The following is a 22,098-nucleotide window of genomic DNA, read 5'->3' as shown; positions in this document are numbered from 1 at the left end:
CAAATAGATAAAATAAAATCCTTTATGGATAATACCTAAAGGAATACAAAGTGTGAATGCCACACTGAGATATTTTAGTTTGTTTTGAGGAGTTAAACCAGAGGAGCCGTTATACTTTGTGACGTCTAAATAAGTTCCTCAAAATTATTTAATTGCTGAACCTCAGCATGGCTAACTGCCATTTCTAGACCCAAACAGAAGACATCTAATTAATGAACGAGTTAGTCATGAACCATCAATTAAAATAATTCCTGGTTCATTTTCTCTCAGATTATCTCTCAGGAATTAACTCAATGGCTGTGCTATTCTACAACAAGGAAAGGGTCATAAAATTCATTTTCTACACTCACGGTCAGTGTACAAGCTTTGTTTATGCAACTGTTATTAATACAGGATTAAATGGGGTTTACCACAAATAGAAATTCAACCTTGAGCTTTCCTAGGCAAAAAAGAAAAAGATGCCTCCCCCCACCACCTCAGTTCCCAGTTTACTGGCACAAAATAACTGCTTCTGAGTTCCCTTGGCAACTTAAACTTTTGAACTTGTCTCCCAGTTTGCCAGCTGGCTAGCGCCTCAAACATTTTGTATGGTACAGCAAAGTCCTCACAAGTTCAGTTTTTAAAAAGGATGCCTGTACTTTGCACTTCTAAGTACATTTACTGAAAAAGTTTCCCCAACAAGACCAGGTATTGTAAGTCTCACTTCAGCAGTCCTAACTTTGGCTGCTCTTCTGCTGCCAGTTTGTGGGACCCATTATAGAATCATAGAATAGTAGGGTTGGAAGGGGCCTACAAGGCCATCGAGTCCAACCCCCTGCTCAATGCAGGAATCCAAGTCAGAGCATCCCTGACAGATGGCTGTCCAGCCTTGTCTTGAATGTCTTCAGTGTGGAAGAGCCCACTACCTCCCTGGTAATTGGTTCCATTGTTGTACTGCTCTAACAGTCAGGAAGTTTTTCCTGACGTTCAGCCGGAATCTGGCTTCCTGTAACTTGAGCCTATTATTCCGTGTCCTGCATTCTGGGATGATCGAGAAGAGATCCTGGCCTTCCTCTCTGTGACAACCTTTCAAGTACTTGAAGAGTGCTATCATATCTCATTGTTAACATCCAGTGGAGAAGAGGACCTGCACAGAGGACCTTTTTAAACAGAGGTAAGAAAAGCTGTAGGAATGAGCTGGGCCTTTTCTGTCATGGCACCACTGTTCTGGGATAAGCGTCCTGTGGAGTGTAAATGATAAACTGTTTCTTTTAGTGCATGGGGGATGAGGACTGATGTTTTCAAATGCCTTCCCAGGACTTTGGTGCAGCTGCTGGGATTTGATTACTGATTTATCATTGCTTATCTCCTGTTTTTTTCTGGTTGTTTTATGCTTGATAATATGTTAAGTTTGTTTATTTTGTGTATGAATATAGTAGCGCCTATTAAGATGAACAATGATAGTTGAATGTTCATATCCACATTTACTTTCGACTATAACTCCCACCAGCTCCAGCTAGCATGGAGACAAGACTCTAGGCTAGATGGACCACTGACCTGTCATATAGGTTTAATAAGATTAAAATAGTATTTGCTATGGCTATTGAAAAGTCATGGCTTTCTGTGACCTATCCATGAGATCTCAATTGGTTTCCCAACTGGAATGCAGAAGGAATGGAATTTTAATTTGGAAGTCCATCTGTGAACCTTAAAGAAGATATGCTGCCCCTCAAGACATCAGTGTTTAAGAATTACTGTGTTAAAATACGGATCGCAGCACCCAAGAAATAAGAACATAGTCCCATAATTTTTGTAGAACTACTGGAAACCTGAAACATCAGCTTATTATAGTTTTGTTTTTCTTTATTTTTATTATTTTTTTCCTAGCTAAACCTCTGTGCCAAACCACATTTTAAGCTCCATATTCTGTCAATCTGTTAGTCTTAACTGACCACCATCTGTCAACTTTCTGGTCAAAGGGTGGAATGTGAAGGCTACCCACAAGCCCTGCCTTCAAGTGAAAACAAAGAAGTAAATAACCAGCTAGCATAGGTCATTCCAAGTTTCAGTCTGCACAAACTTGGAACAGATGAGTGAAGTTAGGCATGAGTGTTGTTCAGTTATCAGTTCTTCTGCAGAAGTTTGTTGTCACAAGGCCAAAGTGCTCAATCAATCCAAAGACCTTCTTTTGAGTATATATCAAAATACTCTGAGCATTACCTTCTAAAGTAATTACAGTGTTTAGTACAGTCAAGCCTTGAAGAGGCTGCCATGTCATACCTTAAATATGCTCCCCACCACATTATGAAATACTTTTACAGATTGCATGCATTCTCAAAAATAGACTTTCTTTTAGGAGGAAAGAGGCTATGAGGAAAGTGACTGGGACAAAAAATAAGTCACTGAATATTATGACATGGAGAATAACTTACAACTTACTTACAACTTAAGGGGTTGTAGCCAATGGTAGTCTAATTTAAGCCCCATTCATTTCAATGGCTCTACTCTAAGTAGGACTAATATTGGATACAACACAAGAGTTTTAAAAGTTTCCCAACGTTTTCACTCTAAGAGTCCCATGTCTAGACAGAGACCATGGAAAAGATTCCTGAGGCCCAGTAATTCAGGAGGCATCATCCCATGCCTGGAGTGTCATTTATGGAGCTTTCCCTTGGCTAAAGATTGAGTTGTGCATACCCCACTCCTCCATCTCTCTCTGAGCACTCCTCCACAAGCATGCTCAGCCATGAGGGATCTGTTTTCCTGTGGTGAGAACCCATACAGGTGGAGAGTGAATGTGAATATTAACAATTATGCTGATGGGGCCAATCCCACCCAATCAGCATTTTGCTGGTAGGGAGGGTGCCAGTTAGGTGGGAACAAGCCATGTGATTTGGCTCTCACATGGTTGGAATATATCAGGGCTGGCCCAAGATATGTTGCTGCCTGAGGCAAAGGACAAGATGGCTCCCCATCCTCATTTCATATACAGATGCCTACTGAACTGGCAGTTGAATCTTCCTTTAACACCGGCAATGGGATAGTGTCCTCTGCCACACCTAAGGCAGCAGGCTAGTTTAGGGAGTACACGTCAGGTTGAGTGGCATATACAGGTCTGTTCTCCAACAGAGGAGAACAACCACAGTCTGGGAGGGACAGCTGAGAGGCTACCACCGCTGTCCACCAGCATCTGCCACCTGAGGTGATCGCTTCACTCTGTCTAATGGTAGGGCCAGCCCTGGAATATATGCACATACTCGCTAGCAGCAGTCCCCATGCTACTGTGTGTAGAGGACCTCAGTGTCACTCAAGTAAGAGTGTTGGGAAACTGACAAGATGAAGGAGATGTTACTGCTTACCTTTCCACAGTTCATTTCTCTCAATGGCTCTGTGCATGAAACCAAAGGTGATGTTACTTTGGTATTTTGGTACAACTATTCTAGCATAAGCTGAATTTTAAAAACAACATTTGGGAACTAGTTTTTTGTGGCACATTAAATATATACAAATATATAGAGGTAGCTAGCTTAAAAGTCAAAGAATGTGACAAGTGATAAAGAGAGATACTCTTTGAAACTGAGACCTTCATAAATTTTTAACAGGGTGGTGCCCATGCCGCTAGTTTGCTAGCTTGTGATGAACACACTTCATCACAACACACTTCGTGTAAAACAAGTGCACTTATCATTACCTGACTATTTGCTGTAGTATATATTTGTGTTATTTGATCCTGGATAGCAGGCTTCAACAATTCTGCTTGCCACACTCTGATGAGCATGACAACTGGCTGGCCTTCCTTCCCAAAGTGAAGCTGCAGATGTGGGTGATGACAGTACTGGTAGTTGCGTGGTGATCCCTGCTACTTCCCAGACTCCAAGGAAGATATCTGGTGGCTTGTGCCCAAAGTGCCTGAATAGCCTTGGCCACACAGGGCCAAACTGGAAACCACCCGGCTGGCCTTTCCTGTTCCATATCAGGAAAAACAGGTGGGTGGAGGGTTAAATGCTGCTGAATAAAGGCATCCAGGGGTGCTTTGAAGCAGCAGCACCCAGCTGGGCACACTCCCTACCAGCCCTTTCTTGGAGGATATGTTGAATGTTGCTGTCTCCAGGCATTCAGGGCTTCTTCAAGCAGGATCATACCATCTAAGCATGCTCCCTACAGATCCTTTCCTTAAGAAATCTGGAGGAAAATTTTGATGGCATGCCTGAATGTGCTCAGGATGCCTTCAAGCAGCAGCACCTAATTGGACACACTGCCTTCTGGCCCTTTCCCTTGGGAAAGCCCAGTGAAGGGGGTGTTGGACACTGCTGCTTGGGGCAACTTCAAGCAACCACACCCAAGCCGACATGCTCCCCTCCCCATTGGCCTTTCCCATGGGAAAGACTGTTGGGGGCAGGGCTTGCCTGGAAGGGGGCTAAACAGGTGGGGCAATAATGACTACATTTTTTGTCTTGGCCAGCAAGGCTTAGCCAAAAATGGGAGGCCCCTGCTGGATATTCACCACTTTACAAGTGTATATGGCTCCAGGTCTAGGCACCAATTCCACTCTGGCTTGCAGGCAAATAAGCCTAGCTGTGTGGCCTACATGTCCACTTGCTCAGTGACCCAAATACATATGATACCTATTCCCCTTAGGTAAGCTATGTTGGCTGGTGCCTTCCAGCTAGGATTTCTGACAGGAAGGATATCAGAGCATAGCAAGCTTTAAGAATTTAGGGCTTATGACTGGAATAAAATGTGCACTAAACTGCATAGCAGTTAGGACTAAACGAAACATATCTTTGGTCAAAGAGAGTTTTAGCATTTCTCTCCATAATGCTGAACTTAAAATATGTGCCCCTTGTTTGTTTGTTTTTAAAAAATGCAACCAGGAACTCATTAGGAACAAATTAACATTTGTTCAAAGCCAGTGTTATGCTTCTCCACCCAGTATCTCCCAGAGTATTTGAAATGTGAAATGAAAAGAACAGAAACTATATCCACCCATCTCTCTGTATGGCCAGGGGCAAATAAACTTGCAGTGACCTCAGGGGGAGGGGGAAGCTCTATCATGCATTCCAGTTTGAAGTACAATTGAGACCTCAGGTATGCTAAAAATGAAATAACTGCCCTGCTTTTCTGCTATCCTGTTCAGACTTAGCAAGGAAATAAGTAGTGGAAGAGACAATATTAGTTTTACTACACTGAAGAATCAAACAATGGAAAGCTGAAACTAACAAAACGTGTATTCTGATTAAGTCTACTGGCTTAGGGTTTGCGAGTGCATTTCCCTCTAGTGGGCAGATCCAGTGTGCAATGGCTAGAAAATGTGTATTATTGTTTCTTACAGCTGAAATCTTTTCACTTGCATGGCAACAGCATAGGTCTCATTACATACGCACACACACATACACACACACTTTTCGTACACAAAACCCCACAACCACCTTTTGATATTCTACAGGTCATGCTTACACCTTGCTTTGTATGACAGTAGACAGACTTTATTTCTGTGGAGCAGTGAGAACAATCTCCTGCTTCCTGCAAATGTGGAACTAGTCATAATCTAGCAACAGCATCAGAACATTGAGAGTGGTTACTACATTTATTGGAGGGTGGAGAACTGGGTAGGGAAATACTGTAACAGTGCTACAATATTCAAAGTATTTTAACAAAATTAGCGAAGAACCTGATCCAAAATTACAAAAAGCAGTTCAAACAAACTGCATATTCAGAAAAGATAACATAGATGGCAGTATAATGATTTCTTGTCATGTTGAAAATACAGCCATATATGGTATAGAAGCAGAGCTTTCAGCTCTCTTCATTATTCAGTTATATCAAGCCCTGTTACTCTAAGCCACGCTATTTAATCTTGCTGTGTCTTTTGAACTGACCAAGCAGCGTTCATTTATTTTTAACACTATAAGGGCCCCCTGGTATGAATGCTGGAAAGGTTACAAAGTTCAAATTGCACTTGAATTGGATTACAGTGCAGTTCTGTCTTCACCAACTGTGATTTGTTAGCATTAGGAATTAGGCCAATGGCTTTTATAGCTTTTGGATCCTGGAAAGCATCTGGGTTTTCAGGATCACAAAAAGGGTTATGGGACCAAGATGAGGATTGGGAGGACTTTTCTTTTTTTGGCTTATAAAACACGCACATTCATTGATGGTGTGACGGTGATATGATAACCATCATCATTATTTATAGTCCTTCTCTTTTAAAACAATCAAAGGTCACAACAACCAACATGTACATTATGATTAGTCAATGTGTAAAGATGAATAAAGGTAATTCAACCTAAGTAAAGATTAAAGAAACTCTCAATATAAAGTGGCAGGCAGAAAACGTACAACTGATGCTTTCCAGACAATATTTACATGAACAAGAGACCGACATGCAGCCTCCATCAATAGAGGTACCAGACACACATCAGTATCTTGTCCATGTTACTTAACACTCAAGCAAATCCACAGTCTATCTTGCTTCACTAGCCCTACTGTTTCATTCTTATCTTCAGCCAAACAGATCTAGCTTATTCATGCTCAGCTTGTGACCAAGCCCAACAGCACATGTTCATAGACTTTCATCCTATAGATTTCTGAGAGAAGAGAAAACATTGCATCTTCCACAGTGAGTTGGGGGGGGGGGACATAAGAGCTAGAAGGTTATCCACAATGATGCACCTGTAACTCCCTAAACCAGAATTCCAAGACTGCTTTGAAATCAATAGAATCTTCAAAAGACAAAATTAAGACAAATGAAAGTACACTGCTTAGTCACTTCAGCCCCGCCTGGAGTCAACTGCTCTTTTCTGAAAATTAATTAATGTTAATTAAGGAGCAAGTCTTCCCTTCACTGGCACTCAGTGGCATGAGCTCAGATTAGGAAGTGGGAGGCTTAAATGATTCCAGGATCTTATTTATCTTTTCCCACCGAATATTATAAAGCAATGCTACATATTTAAGGGAGCAATCCTATGTCTCCTAGATAGTGTCTAGGGGAACATGGGATTGTTTGGTTTCCTGGCTCTGGGTTTGCAAACAGGGCTCTGGGAGACAGGAAACTGTGCTCCCCACACTCCCCCTCCCCCTTGTAGCTGGCACAGAGAGAACCATGCAGGCTCCCTCTATGAACCTGCAAAATGGAGCACAGAGATGGGGAAAAGGAGGAGCTCCCAGGGTCAGGGAGGGGACCAGGGCGGCTGGATTCCACTGTTTCCAATGGCTGCCCTGGCCTCTTTCCCTCCCTTCAAAGGCGCCGTTGCTAGATGGGCAAATTCACCTGTCTAGCAGAAATGTGGAGCGGGCTGGAGCATGAAGGTGAAGATCACCTCTGCGCTGCCCCCACTCTACACAGGATTCCTCTCAGCCGCCAAGGTTGGAGGCTGATGGGAATTGTGATAGGACTGCACTCTAAAATGTCAATAATTGACACTGCACATTGGTGTAATCAGACATTTTTATTCCTAGCAACTAGGGAAGGGCTGGCAAATGTGTCATTGGTGGGCCTTTGATGGCCCTTTTCACAAAGCCTCCCTGGGTCTATTCTGAGTCATTTGTAGAACTGTAGAGTGGAACTTATATCAAGAACTAGGATGTTACCATCCAAACTCAGTGCCACACAGCTTCCAACTAAAGATAGGCAATCTCTGCCCCGCTCATGCTCACCTCAGATTAACTTGGGGAAAAATTGACTTCCTCCCACACAACTGACAAGAGCTCAGATCATTTTCTGAGTAATCGGAGGCTTGGAAAAATACCCCCCACACACACACACACAATTAACAACGACCACCTGCTTGGGTAAACTGAAGGGTCACCTGCATGTCAGGTTGGGCTTTGGTCCTTATCCCCAGTTTCCTTAGGGCAGCTCTTCAAAACAAGTCCTTAGGCAAAGAAACACCTAATAAACATAGTGGAAAGCAGCATTCTTGATCCTCAAAGGAAACAGCAGAGCCCTTGCAAAGCCCTCTCACAGGGATCAGAACAGGCCCTTGGATTGTTAAAGGGAAAGGGCAATCAACTGGTGACTGAGTCTCAGCTCCTCCTTTAGAGTCCATATGTAGGTGTAAGGAACTGGGAAGCACCATCCAGCTCCCAGAGGAATGCCTATCCACAGATGTTTCTGCCATTGTTGGTGAGCCATGGGGAAACTGCTCAGCAAAGAGGACTGGTCATTTATACTGAAGAAAACAACTGTCTGGGATCCACTAGGGGCTGTTCATAACATTTTTTTAAAATGTTCATCTTCATGTCCCTTCCTTGCACTTTCTCCCATTTTAACCAATACACTATCCTTCCTTTGTCACAACCCCAGCCTTCCCCTGAGATGCATGATGGTATTTATCGATAGTCCCACTCTTGTATTACTTTTGATTGTGCTGGGTTTGTAAGTTCTTAAATAAAATCATGCTCCCTGCTTTAGTTACTGAATCTCATATATCTAAAGCGCCAAGAAGTACCTTAGATCTACTTGTAATATCAGGGCACTTACATGAGCTACAGAATTGTAATATTATATAGGTATGGATATCATCTACACTTAAACCAGCTTAAGTAGCCTACCTTCCTTAGCGCGTAGGGGCTTTAGCTTAATGGCAGAACGCATGTTTTGCATGCAGAAGGTTCCAGGTTCAATTCCCGGCCTCTCCAGGTAGGACTAGGAAAGAATCCTGCCTGAAACCCTGCAGAGCCACAGCCAGTTAGCGTCAACAGTACAGAACTACATAGACTGATTTGGTATAAGGCAGCTTCCTGTGTAACTGTGGCAATGCTATATGGGCATAACATTTACCTTGTGCAGATTCCCAATACAATAAATCCATATAATAAACAAATATTCCTAACTTTTTGTATTATTTAGAAACTCCTTGTAGCGGTAGATCACGTGTTTTGTATGCAGAAGGCTCCGGGTTCAATCCCCAGCCTCTCCCGGTAGGGCTAGGAAACAATCCTGCATGAAACCCTGAAGAGATGCTGCCAGTCAGTGTTGATAATACTGGAGTAGATGGATCAGTGGTTTGACTCGGTATAAGGCTGTTTCCTATGTCCACATTCAATACCTTATAGCTCACTGAATCATCATGGTGTAATGACATACATATTCCCCAATATTCTGTGAAAGGTTTGACTTACTAATGTGGTTCCAGTTGTAGATAGGGTTAAACTCAGCCATGCATTTAAGCACTAGCCTGTACACAACAGGGCATTCTATACAGGTGAGTGAGCAGCCAGCCCTCAGCAGGCTTCTAAACGTTCTTGCAGACTAGTAGCTTTTGTGAGCTTATTTAAAAGACTGGTTAAACTGTTGACTTGATTAAATATGTGTAAAACAGGAATTATATTGCGAACGAATTGGCCATGCCGGCTGGGAATTATGGGAGTTGCAGTCCAACACATCTGGAGGGCACCTGGTTGGGGACTGCTCTGGGCTGCCTGGCTGATGGTTCTTGGTATCCATGACAAGTCCATCCCCCTGAGTGGGTCAGTCAATTTCAGAACAAGCACCTGTGGTCTGCGGTCTGCAGAGGCATACAAGGCCAGAGATATTTCCAGATATTTACAAGCCAAGAGAAATTTGATTTCTTCTAACCTCAAGATGCCCTAGCTTCTGCCTGCCAGAACTTTGCTTGGACAGACCTGGAAGTGAGGCCTCACAAAATTTCCCATGACCCAACATAGATCAGGGAATCTATGATCCCTGGGTGTATGGGGTTGCAATAGTTTGTCTTGGCCACTGGATTTGTTTTGGCTGTAACAAATATTTTGGCTCCCTTTCCTATCCAGTTGCCAGTAAAAATACAAGATACTTGCCATTCTGAAAATGACAGTGGAACACATGCCAGCTAACAAAAGGGCACTCATACAGTAAACATCTTTTCAATCCCCTGTACACCAAGACATGGCACAGCATTTGTATATAGTAGTTCTACTGCATCTCTCAAGCTGTTTTCATACTAGCACTCCCCTCACTTTTTAAGTGCCCTTGTCACATTAGTGGAAACCATGTTCAAAACCCATTTAATTAATGTTCAAAACAACACTGGCAGTTCTTTGCTCCTCAGTTTAAATCAAGGCAAAATGCCTCACAAATTCTCCTAGGCTAGGGTGTAACTTATCTGCCTTATCTGTATGTGGTTCTTGCTCCACCCCCTTGTCTCACAAAATTTCTAGCAAAAGATAACCACATACTTTCCCAGCCTAGAGAGTGGGGGCGGGGTGGTGGTCAAGCAAGGAAAAGACTGGTATAATGGTTACATCAGTAGACTGAGAGTGTTACATTTTTAAAAGAGCGATGAATAGGTGTTCTTTTCCAAGTTAAGTTCTGGTCCAAATTTTATGAAGCAGATGTATTTTCAGAATGTCCATCATGAGTCATGCTCGGAAAAGATACATGAATTTCTGTAAACAGAGAAATGTAATTGACATGCTCTGGGAACTAGTTTTGAAAACATAAGACCTGCCCTGATAGATCACAACAGAGGTCCAACTAGTTTAGTCTTCTGTTGCCAACAGTGGCCAGCCACATGCTTCTGGATACTCACAAACAGGGCATCAAAGTAATGGCTCTCTCCTTGTTTTTCTCCAGCATCTGGTTCTTATATTTCTGAACTTAAGAAAACTGCAGCTTTCCAGTGTGGGTCACCTATGTGTTTACAGGCATCCTTCTCCCCTTCAAGTATGATACATGATAGACATGTTGCAAATGTATTTGCTACAAAAAGTGTAGCAAAGTTTACAGATAACTGCAGCCCAAATTATTTTCATCACAATGAGAAATACAGCTTCTCCATTTTCTGTTGTTCTGAGTTATGGACATCTGAAAGGCATGACTCATGAAACTGAACTTACAGAAACATCTGTTTACACTGTCAACACTGGTCCAGAATTATTAGGTGCCTGCATTGTTTAGTAAGGTAACACCCTCTCCCTAGAGGCAGAACATATTATATCCCACAACACATTTCAAGAGATTATTCAATACTGTCTTTACAATGCAGTACTGGAATGCTGCCTTTCCTTTGGGGCAAACATTAACATGAGCTCCGTTGATAAAGTCCAAAATCAACACTGCGGAGATCAAGTTTCTCTCCCCATTACAAAGTCTTAATTCAGATGTTTCTAAGCAAGTATGACATGTGCTTGTCCTCAAACACCAACAACTTCATATTCAATCGTTAATCTGACCATCAAAGAGGCTTGCCAAAGGGTATGTGTAATGAAGAATCTGTAATTTTATGAGGTATAAAGCCAAAGATGCACGGGGGGAGAGGGGGGGGAGAGAGAGAGGGGATGAGTCCAGCTTGTCTAGCCACTGGTGGAGACTGAGCGCTGGACCAGACAGAACTTTTGCCAGCTCCAGCAAGCCAATTCATATGCTGAGTAGAGTTATTTCTCTGTGCCAGTTAATATTTAACCCACAAACCCTTTCACAATGCCATGGTATAACTGTTGAAAGTTACACCTTCTATTAAACATTGAGTATCATTTGCAAAAACAAAAAAAAACCCTCCCCCCAAAAAAAAACCCCTCCCCCCCAGGCAATAAAATAATATGCACTATTTCAGTCACATAATACACATAATAGTAGTATTGTTAGCTAGAGTGCCGAATGGATGCTTTATAGGCACGGCTTGGAAAAGCCAAGATCAGTGGTGTTTCCATCTTTTATTTGGTTTTATTTCTGTCTGCATAGCACACTGTTGACACAAAATACACATTAAAGAATAATAGCTGAAGTTCAGTAATGATAGTCAGACAATTGCCATGTTGGATTTACTGCTCTAGCAGGGCAATCCAGGCAAGCCGATCACTTAGGAAATAGTATACAATGTGAAGAGCAGTAGAAACACTGATGCTGAAACCTTCATTTGTTTCTGTTCCTAATCATTCCATGTCATTTACATGAAATTCAGAATCAGGAGACTGCTGTGTAGTAATAAGTTTGCTGAAGCCAAGTTGTGCTTCTCATCAAAAGGCAAATTTACTAAAGAAATCACCCACCGCTAGATGGTGCTACACACAAACAAAAAACAAAACCTCTACATAGCACATGAGAAAAGGCATTGCAAATAGCAACTCTTTGGCACTGCAAGGGCATATGCAAAAGGTATCCTGACGCTTTAAAATATAACCATCTATATGAAAGCTGCAACATTCTCTAAGTCATCTATTGGTAGTCCAACCAGGCACTGTAGCCAGAAAAGATCCTATGATAGGTGATCAAGCTGGGCACTACTTCAGCTCATTAGGTCACTTCACTATAAGTCCCAACTACAATGCTCTGTCTTAAAATGCCCAACTGGGTTAACACGCCACTGTAGCATGTGTAACAGTGCTGCAACATTCAGAATGGCAGAATGAGAGCCAGAGAGCCCATTCACATGTCACAATAAGCCATGCTGAAAACAAGCCATGGTGAGTTGGTTAATCTCTCGCTAAGCCATGCTGCTGCCAACAGACAATCAGGCACTTGCTGGCTTGCCATGGTTTGTTTCCCCCTTGGTCCTGCCCACTCCCAGCATGTATCCTGAGGGCCTTTTTGGCACAACTCATATATATTCCTGCTGTGATAAAATCCTTGCGAAGCACCTGCATTGACATATATATGCCATATCTTCAGGGGCGGCGGGGGGGGCGGTTACCTTACCTTTTAGGATGAGGTGGCTGAGGGTTTTATTTTCTTCCTTTAACACTTAAAAAAAAAAGCCTATTTGGCTGCTCCTTGCAGCCAGGAACAAGTGGCATCCTCTTCCTAGCACAGCTATGTGTGATTGACTTCCCTCTGGGTAAACTCATGTGGCCCCAATTTGGGACCATGGCAATTTGGGGGGGAAGATTTACGCTTCCCCACTCCTGTTTTCATGCCAAAATCCCCCCCTCCGGTGTATGGGCGGGAGGTTAAAAAAAAGGAAAAAATGAGGTTATTTCTTATTTTAATCCCCACTCTGGTGGGGAGGGGGGATTTCAGCATGAAAACAGGAGGGGGGAAGCTTAACCCCCCCCTCCCAAATCGCCATGGTTCCAAATTGGGGCTGCATGCACTTACCCAGAGGGAAGTCAATAAAATATACATACATAGCTGTGCTAACTCAGCTCACAAGGGGATAACACTGGTCACTATCAAATGAAGCACCGAGCTGGAGGAGGAGAGATGAAGGGCACTGTGAGGAGCGGTCAGGTTTTTTGCCACTCTTGCTAGGCATCTCTGTAGCCCTTTCAAACAATCCATTCAGAAGCCTGCTTGCTGGGCTCACACATCACCACAAAACACTCTGGAAACAGGCCACCCTGAACAACCAAACAAGTCATGGGTTCTCAGGGTGGCTTGTGCATGGTTAAGCCACTCATGGTTAAGCCATCATGCTGGGTTCAGACAACAAGCCATTCTGAAACAAAAAAAAGGGTGACAATGCACTGTGCGAACCAGGTCAGGGTGTTTGAAGTTCTGGGGCAACAAAGCAAATCAACAAAATAACAGAGTTGGCCACAGTGAATGTGAATGGTACTTGAGTGTGAGTGACAGAATATTCTTAGCAGATCATATGATGCCTCTCCAGAATCACACTTTACTCCAGTTTATAGATGCCTAAACAAATCCATTAGCTGAGAAAATCTTTTTACATGTTCCCAGGGGTGTTGCTAGGTTCTTAAAATATCTGGGGCACAGACCCATCACACAAATTTGCATAAATATATATATCCGAGTCTAAGCACACATCTAACGTGTGTGTGTGTGTGTGTGTGTGTGTGTATAGATTACATACATACTAAGAAGTGTGCACTGCCCCCCCCGCCTTCAACTCAGACACAGATTCAGCATTTTGGAAAACATCCTGCTTCTGCTCTGGCCAATTTGTAGTCGAACCACTTCAGCTCAGCACCAAACCTGAGTCAAGGTTTGGAAAAATGAGTCTTTATGCTTCCTGTTGACTACCATGGGAAATTAGAAACAAACTAACTTTTTTCTCTTGGTTAGAACTGGATGATAATTTCAGGCATTATAATTTCAGGCCCCCTAGAAGGGGATTACACCTGCCCAATGTCAGAAAAATTGGTGCAGGGTTTCTATTTTTATTTTCTTTTAAAGATAACTGCCAGTAACATTTTTATTCCTTGGAAGAATTGGATAAAAATGTCAGGATTCATTGCCCCATCAGAGGAGATCCTGTCTTCCAAATTTCAGAATAATAGCCACAAGAGTTTTTATGCAAGGGTGGCCTTGACATTTTGAGGTCTCCAAAAGAGGACATACTTATCTCCCTATTTTCCTTGTGGACCATTGTTCTGAAAATTACAGACAGCCTGGAGTTGTCCCTAAGTAAGAAACCAGCAAAGGTTCAGAAAAATAGGTGCAGCAGTTCATGTGGAAGAGGAGTTTTCCAATTTGGGGGAGGGAGTAATTTGCTTTCCCTTCCATTCACTCTTTCCCCAATAGTTGTTGGGTAAAATTGTATGAAAATGCACAGATCATGGGTGGAATAAAGAAGAGAAAGAAATAACAGGATAGGGGAGGGAAGAAGAAAAGAAGAATGGTGATTGAAAATGCACCGGCGGAGGGGAGAATTCCCGAAGCCAAGTGGCCCCTTTCAGAGAGGTAGCACTTCAGAGGAATTTAGGAGGCTGTGGAGGGTTTGCAGGGACTGCACATACTTAATTGAACTTTATGAGGTGAGGTGGCTGAGGGCTTTTTCTAGCTTTTTAAAAACTGTGGAACCTATTTAAAAGCCCCAGCAGTTTCTTGATCATGATGCCACATAGTCCTAACCCTCCTTTTGGAATTATTTGAGACCTACAGCTATTTAGGCGAAATTAAAGTGGAGGGGGAGAAAGAAGTTTGTGGAGGCTGATTGGATCCTTTGCTGTACTGAAGCTACTAGACTTCTGCAGAAGCCAAAGTTTCCAGTTTAGGGCAGTAAAATCAGATGCTGTGTGAAATACCAGTATTTCACAAGGAGCTCTTTCTTTCCTTCCTTCTCCCTCTTCAAAATTTCATTGCAGACAAGTTCCCAACAGTGGGCATGTAAGAGCAGAAAAGTAGGGGAAGAGAGGTTTTTTGCATCTCAAAAAAACCCTACCCCAGAGATTAGGGATAGTGACCTCCTAATGGTCACCTTTAACACCTTCTGATTAGGATCTCTAATCCCCTGAGTGGCTTTAAAGTTTTTACTTTTTGTTTTAGACTTTGAGAAAAGGAAACTTTATGCATGGCTAGTGCAAAAGCCACTAGACCTAACTGTCTGAAATTTGGCAGGCTCGGTCATCTCCATAGGGGCTGCCAGGACCCAAAATTCCATACTCTTATGTGGAAGAAAAAAAAAAATTATAGCTCTTTGCCTTGACACATTTTCTTGAAAAAAGCAAATTTTACCTGTGGTTAGCACAAAAGCCACTGGACCTAACTACCTGAAATTTGGCAGATTCAATCAGCTTCATGGGAGCTACCAAGTCTCCAGATGTCATGACATTTATCATACAAACTAAAAACGTTATGGCCATTTCTGTTTTCCAGTGCAAGTCAATGGGAAAACGTAAAAAATGGCAGTTAGGACAGCTCAAAAGATCCGGGGCACAGCTCAAAAAAAGATCCAGGGCCTGTGCACAGGTGGTCCTCCTCTAATGACGCCCCTGCATGTTCCAGTTTCCAGTAAAGTCTTATTCCCATTTATATTTTTGAGTTTGGATTCCCAACAGATAACAGCACAGGAATATGCAATACACACAATTTGAGAAGCAAATATACTCTGGAGTGCACAGTTTGTAGGTAACAAAACACATGAACATTATGTTTTCAGCTTATCCAGACATGAGAATTACATGTTGGAGTGACATGTAGCTGAAACATGTAACTTCTGTTAGATATTCAGCATAACATCCAACGTTCAACTTTAGAAAGTTAAAAAGTGACACATAATTCTTCATATCCCATCTTCCTCACATGAATAACGTAATTCGCAGCCAGAATATGTTCTTGTTTCTTTTTAATTATATTCATGAACTGGAGTTTTTCTGAAGTCAAACCTGTGATCCCAACTCCTCCCACATATTTCTTATACAATTACATAGAATGTGCAAATGTATATATATTTCTTGACTAAAGATCATTGATTTTTGGACCAAAGATGACTAATCTTTTGAGCAAAAGATTTCAACCCCTTAAAAAGGGGGGGGGGGGACTCCTGCCAAAAAAACTAAAATATTCCAAGTGCAGTTTCGACTGAAGGTCATTTGCTTTGTAAATATTAGCACAATAAACATTGCAAAACAAAGTCTCACACTACTTTATTTGTGGAAACATGGGACAGGTAAGTAATGGTTTTGCTAGAACACCGGGCATTAAATGGTTCTTTTCATAATAATTTCCTAAACCTTTCACCAGATAGCCTTCTTTACAACATGCTTTTGAGACTTCCTTCTGTTTCAAAATGAGTAGTCTCAAATTAAAAGATGCTTCTAAGATCCAAATTAGAGGAAGCACTGGTAGTTCCATAGTATCTCCCATGAGGCTGTTGTTTTAGATCCAAAAATGGGGGAGGGAATTTGATCAAAGAAGTGGTGCTGGGGAAGTGGTGCTGGCAAACCCTTTACTCTGTGAACATGCAGAATTAACACGTATAAGCATTTTGAACACGTCACAACCTCAAACAGTGTAGTAATTTCAACACAGAAATTAGTTCCATGTAGGAATCTGACAACATGGGACACAGTGTACAGAGTTTGCTCCATATACTAGGTCTAATTACCATCATATGTGGTTCCTGTAAGGAGTTTTAACTCAGATGAGATTGGCCAGTGATCTTGAAGCATTTCTGCCTATTTAATGGCTTATTCATTTGATTCATCGGAATTGTTATACTTAACTATTCTTCTAATCAAACATTCACTTCATTTTCACTTGCTCTCTGCTTGTGACATTAGATTGAGATGGACTCATCTGTGTTTGGGAGGGTAGGGGAGAAAAGACAGATATGGGTGGTGTGAATGATATTCAGTGCATTGAGGGCCTAGTCTTAGGACAGGGGATTGGATTAGAAGATATTGAGGACCTCCCCTCGTCCTACAAATCTTTTTAAAAGTCACCGGAAGTATCTATTTTCTTGAAATCATTTCTTCCTATAAAAGTGTGTGTTTATAAATAAATTATTGAATTGTTTCTTTATCTGTTTTGAACATAATCCACTGGTTCAGACTATAGTACACACTAGATGTACTGAGCAGGTTCCACCCTTAAAGGTGGCCAAGAAATAATTTTAGAGTAGATAAGAAGAATAAAAGAAGAGCCCTGCTGGATCAAACCAAAGGCCTATCTAGTCCAGCATTCTGTTCACACAGTTGTCAAACAGCTGCCCATGAAAAGCTGACAAGCAGGACACTGATGCAGTAGAGACCTCCTGCTCATGTTCCCCAGCAACTGCTATATGGAGGCATACTGCCTCTGATACTGGAGGTAATATATAGTTACCATGATTAATAGCCATTATAGGCTTACACTGAAAGATACCATTTTCTGATCAACAGAACCATGTTTCCTTTTCTTCCTGTAGGCATACTTCCAAATGATTGACTTAAAGTTTTTTTTGACAAAATATTTAACTGACAGCCTATTAAACAATATTCAGAATCTTTATCAACAAATAGTTAAACTATATGTTGTATAATATATAGAATATCTTCCAACATGATGATAATCTTCTGTATTAATCTGACAATGTCTGTATTTTAAAAACGGATCTGAAAAAGCTCTTGCTGAACCAACAGTAGAAATGTGCACCCACCTTGTGGTGACAGGAGACAGTGCAGTAATTCTTGCTTTTGGACGTAATGCACTTCTTCACCGTCTGACTATCATATAACCTCAAACTGGGCCAACTTAAGTCCATCTAGCTAGTGCATGAGGGTGAGGAATATGGGATTGACCAAACATATAAAGAACCTTATGCCTTTTCAAGATGGACATATGAAACAAATAAACATGTGCTTAGGAACCAGCTCTTCTGTGGTATATTTCTGCCTTTATTTTAAATTAGAGAGTCATTAAAATGAAAACAGAATTATTTCTAGAGTATTCAGGTTTGTGTTGTTGGAAACAGATTAGATTATGCAACTGAAATAGGGTTTGTATAGTTAAGGCAGAGGTGTTAAACTGCATTTCACTATTATAAGCTCTGAACATTCCAAATGTTTATAAAACCTGGACAATTTGTGCAAACTATCTGAAAGTTGGCATGCTGTATATACAGTACATGTTAAGAGCAACATTCAAAGAGACTCATTGAGAAAAGGCAGAAATACAGCATTTTAAATACTTATTCTTGTTGAATATAGTATCCAGAGGTTTGGTGTTCCCCTAATCTTCAAAGAATCAAAGCTATGGTTTTCCCAGTAGTAATGTATGGCTGTGAGAGCTGGACTATAAGGAAGGCTGAGCGCCGAAGAATTGATGCTTTCGAACTGTGGTGCTGGAGAAGACTCTTACGAGTCCCCTGGACTGCAAGGAGGTCAAATCAGTCCATCCTAAAGGAAATCAACCCTGAGTGCTCCTTGGAAGGACAGATCCTGAAGCTGAAGCTCAAATATTTTGGCCACCTAATGCGAAGAGAAAACTCCCTGGAAAAGACCCTGATGCTGGGAAAGACTGAAGGCAAAAGGAGAAGGGGACGGCAGAGGATGAGATGGCTAGATAGCATCATGGATGCAGTGAATATGAACTTGAGCACGCTCCGGGAGAGAGCGCAGGACAGGAAGGCCTGGCGTGCTATGGTCCATGGGGTCACGAAGAGTCGGACACGACTGAACGACTGAACAACAACAACAAATCTTCAAAGAAGAAGATAGGGGCTGAAGACCAAATAAAAGCAGGGTGCATGGAGGCCAAGTTGTAGGTCAGCACAATATATGAGACTGCAGAACACATTTACTGCTTACATGGGCTACATCCAATGTCACGCAAGTGGACTTCTGCTCACGCAACAGAGCTTTCCTGTCCTATCTTCCCCCTCACCCTGCAGTTTCCTGTATGCCTCCATAATCTGCTCCAGAAGGTACATAAGAACATAGGAAGCTGCCTTATACTGAGACAGTCCATTGGTCCATCTAGCCCAGTACTGTTGACACTGACTGGTAGCAGCTCTCCAGGGTTTCAGGAAGGAGTTTTTCAGCCCTACCTGGAGATGCCAGGGATCAAACCTGGAACCATCTGCATCCAAAGCATGTGCTCCACCACTGAGCTATTCCCTCTTCCCTTCCCAACCCAACAGGGAAGATTTGGGGAGGGCACATGGGGCCATAGGGGGATCTTCTCTACTGGTGGATGCCATCAGTGGATCATTAGATGGACACAATTGGATTTCAGCCAAGCCATGGAAGGTAAGGCTGAATATCTTAGAATTTTCATGATTTTAATGCATGAGTGATTTTGTAAGTGCCTTAACTTTAGAAAAATATTTACAAGGTTTATTTAAAACATTTTATAAGTAACTCTTACACAACCAAGGATGGTGTGAAAGGTCTCAACACTGTGGAGGTAACTCCATGGGGGACACAGGAGCAGACATTACCAGCAGCAATAAGGACAGCTTGCTTGATGGTGCACTTAGGAGCTAACTCAAGCAGGTACCCTCTTCAAGTATAGCTGTGTGTGGGCTGAATTGAGCAGTATGCTCATTTCCACAGAGCCCTGCATGGGCTGCGAAGAATGGTAGCAGGAAAGTGTGTTCCCCTAGGAATTTCATCCATATTTCAGCACCATCATGAAGCTTAACTGTACTACCATGCCCCAAGATGCTCGGTAGAAGCAGAGTACATGTGTTTGCTGGGGCGTATCCCACTGAGGAAGTTATACAAGCCTGAGGAAATAAGGAAACTGAAACTAAAATGATTAAACGGACCAATTTACAGATCCTTGTCAGAGACTGCAGGTACTTAATGTTCTTAGTAAACATTTCTTTATAAAATGAGTTGCATTAGGGGTGTATATCAGGAATCAAATCTATGTGCATAAAAACAGCTGAACATATCACGTTTAGCAGGCCAGAAACAGACCTTAGCATGTTGTGTTAGCCAAACACAGTTTGCTTAAAACAGAAGTGTGGAAATATATTGGTCTTCAGATACAGTCTTTATAACCTATGTTGGGAGAAAGACAGAGAGCGCGTGACCCTGTTGATTCTCCTTGATATCTCAGTGGCTTTTGATACCATCAACCATGATATCTTTCTGGAGTGACTCTCGGAGTTGAGAGTAGGGGGTACTGCATTGCATTGGTCTTGCATCTGCTTGGATGGTCAGCTCCAGAAGGTGGTGCTTGGCGATATTGCTTAGCCCTGTGGATTCTCCAGTACGGGGTTCCACATGGGTTGGTTTTGCACCCCATGCTATTTAACATCTACATGAAACAGCTTAGTAGGGTCATCAGGAGTTCTGAGCGTATTGTCATCAGTATGTTGATGACACATAGTTCTGTTTCTACTTTTCGTTTTCATCAGGTGAGGTTGTGGATGTACTAAGTCAGTGCCTTGCTGTGACAATGGACGGGATGAGGGCTAATAAACTGAAGCTCAATCCACACAAAACTGAGATGCTGTTGGTAGGTGGTTCTTCTGACTGGATGGAAGGTATTCAACCTATTCTGGATGGGGCTGAACTCTTTCTGAAGAAGCAGGTTCATAGCTTGGGGTTTCTCCTGGAGCCATCATTGTCACTTGAGACTCAGGTGGCCTCTAACATGCCCATAACTGGACAGGGATAACCTGGCATCAGTACTCTATGCTGTGGTAACTTCCAAGTTACATTACTGCTGTGCACTCTACATAGGACTGCTGAAAGTTCAAGAGCTGCATTTTGTGCATAATGTGGCAGCCAAATTGATAGAAGGGACCAGGAGGTGTGAACATAACACCAATTCTAGTCCACTTGCACTGGCTGCCTGTATATTTCCGAGCATGATTAAAGGTGAGGATTTTGACCTATAAAGCCTTACATGGCTCAGGACCATAATACCTGACAGAGTGCCTCTCTTGGCATGAACCTACATTACGATAATAGTGGGAGGCTTGGAGGATGGCAACAAGGGTGGTAGCCCCCCCCCCCCCGACTGTGGAATGATTGCTTCACTGAGATCCACCTGACACCAACATTACCATCTTTTTAGTGCCAGGTTAAGACCGCCCTCTACTCCCAGGCATTTGACACCATGTGATGGGATTTTAATGTGCATAGTTTTATCAGGTCCTAGAATCATATTGTAACTGTTTTAGCTGTTTCGAATTGTTTTAAATCTTGTATGTTTTTTATATTATGTTTTCGTTTTGTAATTTTTGTGAATGGTCCAGAGAGCTTTGGTTATTGGGCAGTACAGAAATGAAATAAATGAAAAAAGAAAAGAAAATGAAAGACCACCTGCAGCAGCTTCTTTTGCTTCTTCCTTTTGTAGGGAAGAGCCTGGAACCTGGACTATGTCATCAACTACCAGGTTCTAGAAGAAAATGCTATATATACATCCATGTATCCTTAGTATGTTACATCTTTGTAATTTTAACATTGTTAAACTGTTCTGGGAACACGTTCTGGCTCAAAAGCAGGGTATCAATGTAATTTTAAAAAATGAGCAGTCTTGAATGTACTCACCCACTTGTAATGTCATCAGTCCTTATATTTTTGCCCAGGACATCTCCATCACTCATATAACCTGTAGCATCCATGTTGATGCCTTCAAGATCTATTTCATCGCCTGCTTTGTCTGAGATATCCATGTGACAGACATTACTGCCCCGAGATGCTAGCTGTCTTCTCAGCGGTGCTGAATACATGTAACGCCCTGATTCTGCATTGATGAACCGGCTGGCATTGGCTCTTGGAGGGTATCCATTGCCCACTGATGGAGCATCACCTGCCTGAAGACGGGGACTAGACTGCCCAAGTCTCCAAGATAAGGGTGTCGGCCTTCCTGTCAAGCTGAGAATACTGCGTCCGCTTATTTCAGTGGTGACATTGGTATCAAAGGTGGTCTCCAAGGTGCTTGAAATAATAAAAGATTGGATTTATAAAAGATATTGATGAATTAAATTTCAGGAAAAAGTTGGGAAACTTTTATCTAAATACTTGATGCCTGTAGTGAGTAGCAAAGGCTTTTTA

At 42.1% G+C, this 22,098-nt stretch overlaps 1 protein-coding gene across 1 annotated transcript in view; it reads right to left on the bottom strand.

The window, feature by feature from the left end:
* NAV2 (neuron navigator 2) overlaps nt 1-22,098 on the bottom strand; it is a 368,840-nt gene that overhangs the window by 140,384 nt on the left and 206,358 nt on the right. Inside the window, exon 11 of the mRNA XM_084852298.1 lies at nt 21,592-21,981. Within this exon, the coding sequence (XP_084708424.1) occupies nt 21,592-21,981 (390 nt within the window). The remainder of the gene's footprint in view (nt 1-21,591; nt 21,982-22,098) is intronic.

The sequence above is a fragment of the Heloderma suspectum genome, chromosome 1 (genome assembly GCF_057233095.1).
Source record: "Heloderma suspectum isolate Gila_16-S chromosome 1, 16-S_ref, whole genome shotgun sequence".
Classification (NCBI taxonomy): domain Eukaryota; kingdom Metazoa; phylum Chordata; class Lepidosauria; order Squamata; family Helodermatidae; genus Heloderma; species Heloderma suspectum.
Note: the sequence above shows the minus strand (reverse complement) of the source record. Positions and strands in the feature narration are given on the sequence as shown.